Source organism: Catharus ustulatus, chromosome 25 (assembly GCF_009819885.2).
Source record: "Catharus ustulatus isolate bCatUst1 chromosome 25, bCatUst1.pri.v2, whole genome shotgun sequence".
NCBI lineage: Eukaryota > Metazoa > Chordata > Aves > Passeriformes > Turdidae > Catharus > Catharus ustulatus.
The window spans coordinates 760,665-773,552 of record NC_046245.1 but is presented as its reverse complement, the minus strand read 5'-3'; the positions used below and the strand labels follow the sequence as shown (position 1 = coordinate 773,552).

Genomic DNA, 12,888 nt, shown 5'->3' with positions numbered 1-12,888 from the left:
TGATATTTATCACTGAAAAAAAAAAGAAATCTGTATTGTTTTGACTCTCAGAACTTGGCAGAGATAGAAGGAGGTGTAAGATCCTAAGCTGAATTTGGAAGCTGTGTTTCAGAGTTAATGTTTCGACAACTATTTGGAGTTTAAAGTTCTCCAGAACCCCCTGCATTTATTAGTAGCCAATGTTACTCATTAACTCTCAATTTTTACTTGCATGGCTCAAAAAATCCTAATCAATGCTAGAAATTTGCTTTTGTACCTGAAACTAGAAATGGTTTGGGGTCAAGTCCCATCCCCTTCACAGTTTTGCATCAACAGCAGCCAGACCCTGTGAGCACCCCGATCTCCCGGGGGTCTCAGAAAGGTGAAGGGACAAACACGGGAGGGACAGAAAGAGCAAATCCCTCAAGGGTTGGGGCTCAGGGAACGGCCAGAGCGGAGCCAGGGAGGTTTGGGCTGGGTATCAGGGACAGGTTCCTCAGCCAGGGGGTGGCTGGGCACTGAGCCAGGCTCTCCAGAGCTCAGAGTGCTCGGAGACAGGTGTCAGACACGGGGGGATTTCGGGGTGTCTGGGTGGGATTTCGGGGTGTCCGGGTGAGATTTCATAGTGTCCGGGTGGAATTTCAGGGTGTCTGGGTGGGATTTCGGGGTGTCCGGGTGGAATTTCGGGGTGCCTGGGTGAGATTTCGGGGTGTCTGGGTGGAATTTCAGGGTGTCCGGGTGGGATCTCGGGGTGTCCATGTGAGATTTCGGGGTTAGGGAGGGGTTAGGAGCGCTGGGACAGAGGTGTCAGACACAGGGGGGGATTTCAGGGTGCCTGAGTGCGATTTCGGGGTGTCCGGGTGGGATTTCAGGGTGCCTGAGTGCGATTTCGGGGTGTCCGGGTGAGATTTCGGGGTGTCTGGGTGGGATTTCGGAGTGCCTGGGTGAGATTTCCTGGTGTCTAGGTGGGATTTCGGGGTATCCGAGTAGGATTTCGTGGTGTCTGGGTGTGATTTCGGGGTGCCTGAGTGGGATTTTGGGGTGCTCGTGTGGGATTTCGGGGTATCCGGGTGAGATTTCGTGGTGTCCAGGTGGAATTTCAGGGTGTCCGAGTAGGATTTCGTGGTGTCCGGGTGAGATTTCGGGGTGTCCGAGTGGAATTTTGGGGTGCCTGGGTGGAATTTCGGAGTGTCCGGCTGGGATTTCGGGGTATCTGGGTGGGATCTCGGGGTGTGATTTCGGGGTGCCCGGGTGAGATTTCGGGGTGCCTGGGTGAGATTTCCTGGTGTCTAGGTGGGATCTCGGCGTGCCTGGGTGAGATTTCGGGGTGTCCAGGTGGGATCTCGGGCTGTCTGTGCAGGGCCAGCAGCCGCACCGGCACCGTGTCTCTGCAGCTCGTCTCTCCCGAGGCTCCCGGAGCCCGGGGCTCGCTGGCACCGCCGTGGGCACGGGCAGGGGCACCTGGCGGGGTTGGGCAGGGGCACCTGGCGGGGGCGGGCCGGGGAGGGGCCGGTCCCGCCCCGGAGCCGCTCGGTGCCGTCCCCAGGCGGGGATGCCCGGCCGGGAGCGCGGCTCAGCCCCGGCTCGGCCAGCATGAAGAAGCACCAGCCGCACTCGGTGCAGGGCACCTTCAGCCGCCTCTTCGGCAAGCGCCACTCCAGCCCCAGCGCCGCGTCCCTGTTCGCCACCAACCCGCCCTGGATCTTCACGCAGGAGGTGACCTCGGACAGCGCGGGTGGCACCGGTCAGTGTCCCCGAGGGCCGTGCGGGTCGGGACGGGGTGGAGGGAGCGCTGGGCTCGGGGTGCGCTGCTGCCCGGAGCGCTCGGTGCCACCGGGATGCGGCAGCGCCGGTCCCGGAGCTGTGCCCCGACCTCGGCCGGGCCGCTCTGGGAATGTTAAACTTGGCTAGAAGAGTTTGGTGAGCGGCTGTGAATGTATTTTATTGCTTCCCGTCGCGCTTTCCCACGCCATGTTAGCTCCGCGCCTTCCCAGGTTGGAGTTATTTACTCATAAACCTGTTTCTCGCAGGGCTGCGAGCGAGGAGGGAGCTGAGGGTTGCAGATCCCTCGGGATTTATTTGTGTTTCTTTGTGGTTTTAATTGCAATACGGTGCCCTGGAGGCTCATGTAGGAGGGAGCCAAATTAATACTAATGGAGCCAGGTAGATAGAAGATAGCAATTTGTGGATGAAGTTTTGGTGGCTCTAAGAGCCCAACAAACTCTTCCAAGATTAAAAAAGATGGAAGTGCTGCCTGCTGAGCTGTGCAGGGTGAAGTATTGTCTGTGGAAGCAACTGCGAGGTGGTTACACCCCAAAGGCCAAGCTGCTGAAACCAAGATAAAATGAAAATGTGACAGGGAGTTTCATGCAACTCTGCAACCTAGAAGGAAAATTGCTGATTTCTAACTGTCGTAAATCTGAGGAGGACTCAAGCTTCTCTCTGATGTGGTTTGGATTAAAAAAGAGAAAAGAAGTTGCTGTGTCTGCTTATTACAAGCCTGATTTCCGTGGCTGCAGTTCTGCAGTGGCTTTCTGCTCAGGTGTGGGTCAGGGTGCAAAGGAGAAGCCGGGAATGCTGAAGCTGAGCCTGAGGAGCAGCTCTGGAGTCGCTCCTTGGCATCCTCCTGGTGTTTGTGCACCCGGGGTGCCGTGCCCGGGTGGCACGGTGACACTGGCACTGTGACACCGGCTCTGTGGCTCCTGTGAGGAGGGGTCTGCAGCCCCAGGGCCAGCTCTGCTGCCCTTCCCTCCCGGGACAGCCCCAGCCCCGTTTCCTGCAGAGCTCTGCCCCCTGCTCCTGCTGATCCCCACCTGCGTTTCTCACGCAGAGTAAACACAAGTTAAGCAATGTGGAATGGGTGTAGGTTTGCATGTCCCTGACTCAGAGATTCCTGAATATAGTGACTGATGCCACCTCCTCCTCCTCCTGGGAGCCGTGGATACCCCGGCTCCAACCTGCTGCACCTCCTCCAGGTGATGCAACCCCCGGGGAGGAAGAAGTTCCATTACATGCTTGGCAGATTGTTTATTTAATTTCCCGTGGCAGAGCAAACACAAATGTCTGCAGGACAGGCTGAATGTCAGAAAGTGGCCGAAGCAAGGCCAGTGCTTGGAGCCAGCTGCTTCCCACAGCTTCCAAGGATGCATTTCCTGATCCCTCCTTCCAGGAAACAAGGCTGGTAGAGCTCAGGTCTTGCTGCTGACGGGCTCCCAGCAGGCAAGTCCTGTTTATCTAGCAAAGAAAACACAACTACAAGCACTTCATTTTACTTTAATTAAAGCATTCAGTGTAGTGATGCTTAGTAATCTAGGATCAAAGTCCTTGTGATCTTCAATCCAGTTTCTCACTGGGTTTACCTAGTGACTTGTTAAATATAAAGCTCATCGTTTCAAGTCTCAGAACTACTCTGTCGCTGCTCAGGCTGTCTGAGTCCAAACTCCCCTGTTGCTTTGGCCTTAATTCCTGCTCCTTTTACTCACTGAATGCAGGGTCACCCACAAAATTAATCATCGCAGAATCACAGAGTGGTTTGGGTGGAAAGAGACCTTAAAACTCATCTCATTCCACTCCCTGCCGTGGGCAGGGACGCTTTCCACTAGGTCAGGCTGCTCCGAGTCCCATCAGCCTGGCCTTGAACACTTGCAGGCAATTTGCTGGCAATTGTCCTCCCTGGGACTCATCAGCTCCTCCCGAGTGCTCGGGCCCCTCCCAGGCAGGGAATGGTGAAGTGTTGGTCGGAGCTGAAGCCCAGGGTGGTGGGTGATGTGAAGGCTGGAGATGTGCTTTGTGTTCAGCATCACTCGCAGTGGGAGAGGCTCGGGGTGAGGGAGGGGAGGCTGCGATTGCCCGGCAGGGCAGGCACTGCTGGGGTACCCGGGGTAACCCGGGCTGGGAGAAGGGAAAAGCTGACACCGTGCTTCTGGACTCTGTGGTGTGTTTGAAGGGTGTGTGGAATTCATCTGCAGAGGCTGTGCTGCCTCATGCCCAGCCCCTGGTGTGGTCAGGTTCTTCATTCCAGGTGTTCATCCAAGTGCTCTCCTTCTGAGTTATTTGCCCTCCTCTTTTTTTCACTAGACTTGGTGTAAAGCTGTTTCCTTGGGAGCTTCCTGCTGATTTCTGCCCACCCTTCTTCTTTTCCTCCCTTCCTCACTATCAAAGTCTGTTGTTGGGAGCACTCCTGCAGCTTTCCCTTCAGTCCCAGCCATTTATTTCCCTCTCCTTCCTCAAACTCTCAGATTTTCTTTAATGTCAGTCTCCTTGGCTACCAGTTATTTGTGTATCTCCTTCCAGCCAAGGTGGGGTTTACGTGCTTCAGTATTTCTGCTTGTTAATTCATGCTGCTAATCAGACACAAAGAATGTAATTAAATTAATTTTATGAGCTTTATTCACTGTCAGAAATAAACCGGCCCAAGAGGTGTGGTTCAAGGTGAAAGCACAAGGCTGGGAACCAGGAATTCCTGATGACTTCTCCTGCTTGTCACACCAGGGCCCCGTGACTTCCTGCTCTGGTGTCTCCCTCCATCCATGCAGCGTTTTGTGGGAAGGCACCCAGAGCAGGCTGGAGTGGGGAAGTGCTGTGGAGCACCTGGAATTCCCTCTGGCTTGGCTGCCAGTGCTCTGGGCAGGGCAGGAAGGGCAGGAGCTGTCCCTGCTCCTGCTCAGCTCTGCTGCTGCCTCCCCCCTCAGCTGCTCAGATCAGCCGGGGTTGATGGAATCCTGCTCCTCTGAGCTGTTCAGTTCCATCCTCCAGAGCTCAGGGAAGGCTCCTGGTGCTCTGCAGGAGTGTGACAGGGTTGTGAGTGCCTGTCCTGCACACACAGAACCTTCCCCTCCCTGTCCACTCACCTCCACCACACCCAGCTTTTCCCCAGCACCTGCTGGGCTTTGCCCACTCCTGGGAGCGGGTGCAGCAAATTCCCCACAGCTCTCTGAACCCCCTGATGTCCAGTGCTGTTTGTGCCAGGCCCCGAGCTCAGTGCTCTGTAACAGTGTGCTCTCCCTGCAGGTGACGTGATCGAGGTGTACTACGGGGACAATCGCTTCGGGACGGTGACAGACCCTGGCACAGCAACGCTCAAACCCCGGCCCAGGGTCCGGCCCCTGCTGACCTTCCTGCCCCTGGTGAGTGCCCAGTCCCTGCTGGGTGGGGCTGGTGCCCAGGTCAGCCGGGCTGGGCTCAGCCCCTGCCCGAGGGGGAGCACCAAGGAAAGCAGAGCTGCTCTGTGCTGAGGGATTAGGAGGTGATCTGAGCTCAGGCTGTGTGGGGCACGGACCAGGCACTGGGGGCAGAGGCGTGAGCAGCGTCAGACTTGCATTTTCAGTTCAAAAGTAATTGCTGAGCACAGAGATGGTAGATCAGGCTTGCACTGCAGTTATCTCCTGCTGCTGCAGGATCTGTCCCGGGATCAGGCGTGTTGCTGGAGCAGTGCTGAGCCCAGTCCTGCTGCAGCAGAGGAAGGAGGTGATGCTGTGGGTGTGCAGGGCATGATTCCTTTCAATCTCTGTATGAAAAAACCGTTCCCTGCAGAGCTGGGAGCAGGGGCTGGAGCAGCAAGGGCCAGAGCAGCCAGAGCAGAGGGCCTGGAGGTGGCTGGAACTCCCAAAGCTCCTGGCTGGCTTTGAGGAACCCCATGCAGCACTTTCCAGAGGTTCTGCTCCCTAAAGAACACAGTGAGGCACAGGAATCACAGAATCCCAGGGGCTGGGCTGGAGGGGACCTTAAAGCTCATCTTGTTGGAGCCCCTGGGACTGGAGAGGGTGCTCAGAGAGGCTCTGGGGATGGCAGTACCTGAACTGGAGTGATAGCTGCAGGTCAGGAGGTCACAGAGCACAGTAAAATGCTTAAATCCTTTGGTCTTGACAAGGAGATGATCTCTGCTAATGGAAGTGTGTGTGGTGCAGGGATTAAGAGCAGGAATGTCCCCGGGACAGGTCCCCAGGGCTGTCACCGAGCCCTGGTGCTGCTGCTGCCCGCAGAGGCACAGCTGGCCCTGGGCTCTGTGTCCCTTGAGGATCCCTCAGAGCTGGGTGACAGCTGGGACTGGCGGAGCTGTGGGACAGGGCAGCGTTTTGAAGGATCTCTGCTGGATGTTTGACTCTTTTGGTGTGCTCATGGCTGGATCTGGCACAGGCTCTTCTGCTGCCACGTACATACCTGGCCAGGTACACACCTGCACGGGGCTGTTCTGCAGCTCCTGCCTTAACCCTTTCCCCACCCACGGGGAGCAGCTCCCAGTGAGTCAGGAGGATGCACACGCCCTGCCCTGCAGCTCCTGTGCCTCTGCACCTGGCAGCCCTTCCCACAGCAGCAGCTTCCTGCCCTGGGCTGTCCCAGAATCCCAGCAGGGACTGCAGGAAGGGGTCCCCCACAGCCCCCTGCCCACCTGGGCTCCCAGCACTGCAGGGACAGCTTCGGCATCCCGGGACAATAAATTCCTTCAGCAAACCCCTAGCTCAAAATCAAGGAGTCTGGGGGCAGCTCTTTATATTCAGAGAAATTCATGGCCTCTCTGAGACCCCAGGGTGCTCAGCAGTTGTATTTTGGGGTCGATTTTGTAACGGGCAGCCTCAAACCTTGCTCATTTAATGGGTGGGCAGGGTGGGCTCCTGAGAGCCCAGGGAGCTGGGCACCATCAGGACAGGCAGGCTCCCTTCACTGGGGACTTCTGACTGTTCCAGGGATGAAAAGTGATTCCTGGTGGTTACAGTGAAAGCTTCCCCCCACGGGATCCTCAGCAGGCACAAATCTGATTCAGGTACCACAAACTGGAAATGCAGGTTCCTGGCACAGCACCCAGAGCCTGCTCTGAATCAGCTGGAGGTTTTCTGGGCTGGCCCCACCCCGAGCAAACACCAGGAACAATCTTCCCGACCATCTCTGCAGACTGGCAGCGTGCTGGGGATGCTTTCCATTTCAGAAGCCAGCTCATGACGTGGGGATGGGTGGTTTTTGAGAGATGCTGAGCATGAGCAACTGCCACAGAGGGTTTTGGTGATGAACAGGCTTGCCCAGTTTGAAATGACACGGCCAAAATTTATGAACTGCAGACGGTGTCCTCCAGCTTTGCATAGCTTCTCCTGACTGCCAGTCCATCCTCTCCAAGCAGGTGATGCATATGCTGCTGCTAATGCAGAGCTCAGACATCTGTGTTTGTTTGTAGCAGCAGGTACCCTGGGGTGCTCTGGGGGCCAGCAGCAATGGATTTCCATAGCAAATGGGAGCTGCCAGGGTTTTTTTCTTTGTGATTTTGGTGTCTCATTGCTCTGGACAATTTAGCTATCAGCTCTTGGAGTGTCTCTCTTGGCCTTTGTCTTCCCTCCAGCTCTCAGCTGAAGTTCAGGATCTGCCCTGATGCCTTTGCAGCCCTTGGCTTCTCCATCAGCACGGTTTTGTCCTGGTACAATCCCAGGGATGTGAATTCCCTCACTCCTGGGTCACAGTAACCAGCTCATTCCCTTGTGGTTAGGGAGGATCTTTGCTCATCTGCAGGGTGATGCATGTAGCCAGTGAAATATGTGTGTTTTCCTTTTATTTTGGCCAAAGCTGGGGCATTCCAGGGCTCTTTTAACAGCTCTTCCCCAGGAGCCCAGGTGCTGCTGTTGGATCAGCTCTGCCCCAGCAGCTCCAGGGCAGTGTGTAACTGTGAAGTGCCTGGATGGGGCCGCATCAACAAATCCAGCTCACCTTTGATCCAGGAGACTTTGGAATCCCGTAACAATCTGATGTGAAAACGGTGATAACAGCAGTGAAAGGCAAAGGGCAGGGGCTCAATCATTATCCAGGCTTTTGTGTGCAGGAAATGGCTCGGGGAGAGGCGCAGGCTGATGGCAGGATAACATTTCCTTTGTCAAGGGCTGTTAACAGCTCTGGCCGCTGCCTGGGGTGAGCAGGAAAGCAGCGGGGTGGATGTGGAGCTTGGGAATGGGGCAGGACACTGTCCCTGAGCACTGCCCATCCCTCCTTGGATGCTCCTGCAGAGCTTTGTGTCTTCCTGACATTGTGGTCCCCAAGATGTCCCCAGCCTGGCCACAGAGCAGGTGTGCCCTGCACATGGGTACCTGGGTTTCCAGGTGTGACCTGAGCCAGCCCAGCCCCTCGGAGCCAGCCCAGCCCCTCGGAGCCAGCCCAGCCCCTCGGAGCCAGCCCAGCCGTGAGTCAGGGCGCAGGAGAGGCTTTGTGCTGCTGGCAGAGCCCCGTCAGCTCCCGGTGACTCAGCCTGCCTGTCTCACTTTGGGTGGCTGGAATTACCTGCAGTGCCCTGGCTTCAGGCGTCCTCCCAGATGTGTGGGCTGCTGGATTGCTGCTCCTGCACCAGCTGAAGGCACTGCTGAGCTCCCAGCATGAGCGTGGAGGGAGTAATTGAGAGCAAACACAAACCACACAAGGAGTGCTCAGATATGCTGGTGCCAGCTCCCCAAAAAGCTGGAGGTCTGTCTGTGACCTCAGTGCGGTGTGTATGTGTCTGTGGCAGTGCTGGCTGCAGAAAAACACCCCCCAAACTTGGGGGAGCTGCTCAGTTTGCTGGGACACGAATGGTGAGGAGCCAGTGCTGCTGCTGGCAGGCTGGGGAGCCCCAGGGGATGTGAAATAGCTGAATTCCTGCCCTGACCACGGGGAATTGTGTCCATGGCCTGGGCAGCCTTGATCACTCATCCCCTCGTCCACAGAGACCTTCACATCACAGAAACTGCCCTGGATCCCATCAGGGCTTGTGTGGACACATTACCAGCTGCTTGTCAGCCCTTTGCTCTGATCCCTGGGTGTAAGACTGACAGCTCTGTTTTCTCAACTCGTGCAGAATGCCCAGGAATCCCATGGGGTGGCTGTGCCAACGCCGTCGGTGCCAGAAGACTTTGAGGAAAAGGCAGCTCTTGGTAAGGGATGTTCTCTGTGGAGTCCTGGCCAGCACAAAGTGCTCACCAAGGCCTCAGGGCAGGAAGTGTGTGTGTGTACCCAGCTCTGGAGCAGACAGTCTGCTCGTACATTTTCATGCTAAAATAGTGTCTGCTATTAATTATTTTTGGGAGTAATTGAAAATTAATTAATTCCTAAGGGGTGGGGCAGAGTGGCTGTTACACTTGAGATGTTTTAGACCAGCCTGGCGAGGGGCTGGCTCCCTGGGCAGCCCCCTGGCACAGGCTCAGCACTATGGGGAGGTGCTCACAGGGCTGTGCTCTCCCTCCTGCAGGCTCTGGCTCGCAGCTCAATGGCAATTTCCGCATGTACAGCTCGGCGGGGGACCTGCGCCCGCAGCCCCTCGACGGGGGTGACCTGGATGAGGACATCCCCCCACCGCCATCGGTGCCCCCTCCACCCCCTCCGGCAGCACCGGCGCCTGTGCCACCTGCTCCTGTGCCACCCGCTCCGGCCTCACCGGTCCCTCCACCCCCCGAAACGCTGCCACCCCCGCCACCGCCCCCCGAAATGCTGCCACCACCGCCGCCGCCACCCGAGCTGGTGCCACCAGCGCCACCCGAGCCGGTGCCACCTCCCCCTGCCATGGCAGCCCCGCTGCCCCCCGCCTCTGCCCTGCCCTCCCCCAGCACTCCGGCTCCTCCTGACTTCATCCCGCCGGCCCCGCCGGGCGCCCGGGACCCCGCGGCCTTCCCCGCCGGCATCTCCAAGTGGAAATCAGAGACGGTGCTGAACACGAGGCAGGCGGACGCCGAGGGACCGCTCTGCCCTGCCGAGGCCGGGCTGCCCGCAGCCCCCAGCCCCAAGGAGAGCCTGCAGCCCAAACCCGAGCCCCACCTCACCTTCCCCAGGTCCTTCAAGGTGCCCCCACCAGCCCCGGCACGCTCCTCGTCCATCCCGGTGCAGGATGGCCAGCCCGGCCGGCAGGAGCCGCTCCCCCGGCAGCCTCACGCCCGGCCACCGCTCCCACCCTGCTTCACCATCAGACCCGCGGCCAAGGCGCGCCTGGGAGAAGCCGAGCAGAGGAATTCTGGGCTCAGACAGGGCGTTGGGAAGTCGGCTGTGCCCCCTCCACTGAGCCCCAAGCCAGGCCCAGGGCTCAGCCAAGGGGCGAATCCCTCCGGCCGCCGCTCCCCGCTGCCGGGCTCCCAGGGGGAGAAGATTGCCCAGCCGAAAACAGCCGGGACAGACTCCCCTCCAAAATCCGAACCTCTCACTGCCAACGACCTGGATCTCCCTCCTCCGGACTACCCGACCTGTGAGGATGACTGGAAGGATGCCAGCAACCTGAACAAGCTGCGGGACGAGCTGTCGGCGCTGCTGCGCTCCCCGCGCCGGGAGGAGAGGCCGCTGGACAGGCCGGGGGCTCCCCAGCCCGTGGACAGCGCTCCCAGCCGTGCTGGCAGCCGTGAACCAGAGCTCAGTGAGCCCCAGCTTGCCAGGAAGGACACGGGGTTATCCAAGGGAGGGGAGAGTGAGAAGAAAGAGGTGCCCAGCAGCACCCCCAGCAGCAATGGGGGCTCTCCCAGCACTGCAGTCACCGCCCTGGAGAGCAACCCTGACACACAGCCCCGCAGTGTGAGGACGATCAGGAACGAGCTGGAGGCTGTGCTGTCCCTGAAGAAAGAGGGGAAACCTGCCCCAGGGCTCAGCAACCAGAAGCAGGGTGTGGAGAATGGCATCGGCACCCCACAGGTGAGGAAGAGCCCCCCTGTCCTGAGGAAGAGCCCCCCTGACACGAGTGGCTCAGTGGTGCCAAAACCACTCCCAGCCCCTGCTGTGGAGAAGGATGAGACAGATCCCGAGGGCCACCCTGCTCCTGCTGCTGGCAAGGTCACAGAGGACCTGAACCCTGCTCCCAGATCCCTCAACAGCACCGTGAGTGCCCCAGTGCCACCCCAGGGACCGGCAGAGGAGCCCCCTGCTCCCAGCCCCTCCTCAGCCCCGGTGTCCCCTGCACCGAGCCCGGCAGCACAGCCCAGCTCGGCCGTGTTCCAGTACAAAGTGCACCGGGCCGGGGCCAGCCCTGCTGAGCCACCCTGTGCCCTGGGCTCAGCTGAGCCCCCCTGCCCCGGCAGCTCGGCCAGGAGCCCCCCGGCCAGCTCGGGAGTGGGGCAGGAGGAGGAGGAGGTGCTGATCCACCCGGTGACGGGGGAGCGCGTGGAGCGGGGCTCACCCATGGCCCTGCTGCTGGCGGCCCGGCAGCGTGCCCAGCGCGGCCGCCAGGCCGGGGACGGCCCGAGGGCCAGGCCACCCCTGGGACTCAGCAGTGCCTCGTCCGACACCACCTCCAGCAGCTTCTTCCGCCACGAGTCCAAGCCCTTCTCCTTCACGGTGGTGCCTCGGCCATCGGCCTTCGGTGCAGCGGGGTCCAGCTGGAGCAAACCCCCGTCCTTCTCCAGCTCCTCGGAGCAGGGCCGGGATGTGCGGGCGGTGGGTGAGGCGCAGCCCCCCGGGCCCCGGCGAGCCGCGGCCTCCAGCCTGCTGCGGGGCCTGCTGGACTCGGGGCAGCCAGCCCAGCCCGGCACGGCCCGGCACGGAGCGTCCAGGGAGGAGGAGAACGGGGACACGGCGCTGGACTTCGGGATCATCCCCCCACCCCCCGAGTTCAGCAACGAGGCGGACGAGGGTCCCGTCCCGAGCCGGGAGGAGAGCCGCAAGTGCCCCAGCGTCCCTGACAGCGGCCGGGCCTCGGGCGAGCCGCGCTATTTCAGGTGGTCTGGCTACAGCCGCAGCTACGGGGGCAAGCAGGAGCCAGCAGCTCCACTGTCCTCGGAGAAGAGCTGGAGGAACGGCGACTTCACCCCCCAGTACCCGGATTACAGCAGCTCCACGAGTTTCCCCAGCCACGGCCCCACCCCACGGCCGCTGATCAAGAAGCGCCTGTACATGTCCGAGCCCGACAGCTCGTACCCCCGGGCAGCCGCAGCCCCCCGGGCCTCGGGCACCCTCTCCTCGTACGGCGCCGGGGGGTTCGGCTCCACGGCCGGGGACGGGGCTCGCCGCCTGGGCTCTGCCCACAGGAACGGCCCCTCGAGCGCCCAGGGCAGGTGGGCGACCTCGGACGCCGCTGGGAAAGCCGCGGCCTACGGCGGCACCGGGGCTGACACCAAGTACAAGGGGCAGAACGGGGACTTCTCGCCCGCCAGCGTGCTGGCAGCCAGCAGGTATGTGTCCTCCTGAGCCCTCCCTGCCCTCTGTGTCCCTCAGAACTGGCCCAGAGCAGCACTGGGACTCTGGGGCAGTTGGCTCCTGCTGGCTCCTGGCTCTGCTGCTGCCCCAGTCCAAGGGCAGTGACTCTGTGGCTGCTCCCTGGTGCCAGCTGTGACCCAGTGTCCCCCTCCCTCCCCTCCCCACCTGTCTGAGCAGGGCCAGGAGCAGTAAAACACATCCCTGCACTGACTGAGTGTGCCTGGTGTGCCAAGGTGTGCCTGTGCTCTCGGTGACCTGCCCTGTGTTCTCTCTGCAGGCCTGCCCACGGCACCTCGCACTACGGAGCCCCCTCCAACACCTTCACGGTGCGGCCCGGGACGCGCCAGCCCATCTCCTACACCTACCAGAGCCACCGGTAGGGCTGGGCTGCCCCGCCTGTGTCCGGCTGGGCACGGCCACACGGTGCCAGCTTGGTCCTTCCCTTCTCCAGGATGGGCCCGACCCAGCCTGAAAACGCACTTGCTTGAAACTGCTGACGGAGAAGGTGGGGAATGAGCCCAGACTTGGACTTTTCTCACAGGACTGTCATGGAGAGTAGTTACTGTGGAGGGCAGGCTGCTGCCTTGTTACCTGAGCAAACCCTTCTTCCCATTTCCCTCCTGGATTGTTTTCAGAATTGCAGCCTGATAGGCTGTCTAGGAAAGCCAAAAAGCATCCTCAGCTCTCTTTAAAGAGCATCTCCACTGGAAAGATTGATTTCAGTTTGGTTTAACTCCAGCACATTTGGTAGCAGGGAGAAATCAACTGAGAGATGTGCACAATGGAAGCAAAGCAGTG

At 59.8% G+C, this 12,888-nt stretch overlaps 1 protein-coding gene across 1 annotated transcript; it reads left to right on the top strand.

The window, feature by feature from the left end:
• The first annotated feature begins 1,572 nt into the window (after window positions 1-1,572).
• Window positions 1,573-12,470, top strand: C25H6orf132 (chromosome 25 C6orf132 homolog). Its single transcript, XM_033080385.1, has 5 exons — window positions 1,573-1,723; window positions 4,990-5,105; window positions 8,783-8,858; window positions 9,173-12,065; window positions 12,368-12,470. Exons 1-5 carry the CDS (start codon window positions 1,573-1,575, stop codon window positions 12,468-12,470), a joined length of 3,339 nt encoding a protein of 1,112 aa, XP_032936276.1.
• The last annotated feature ends 418 nt before the right edge of the window (window positions 12,471-12,888 follow it).

What these genes read in the sequence shown, in the direction of transcription:
- C25H6orf132 (XM_033080385.1), top strand. Translation starts at nt 1,573, where the DNA reads ATGAAGAAGCACCAGCCGCACTCGGTGCAGGGCACCTTCAGCCGCCTC. An exon ending in TGAGGAAAAGGCAGCTCTTG is followed by an intron (nt 8,859 to 9,172) that starts GTAAGGGATGTT and finishes TCCCTCCTGCAG; the next exon opens with GCTCTGGCTCGCAGCTCAAT. An exon ending in AGCGTGCTGGCAGCCAGCAG is followed by an intron (nt 12,066 to 12,367) that starts GTATGTGTCCTC and finishes TTCTCTCTGCAG; the next exon opens with GCCTGCCCACGGCACCTCGC.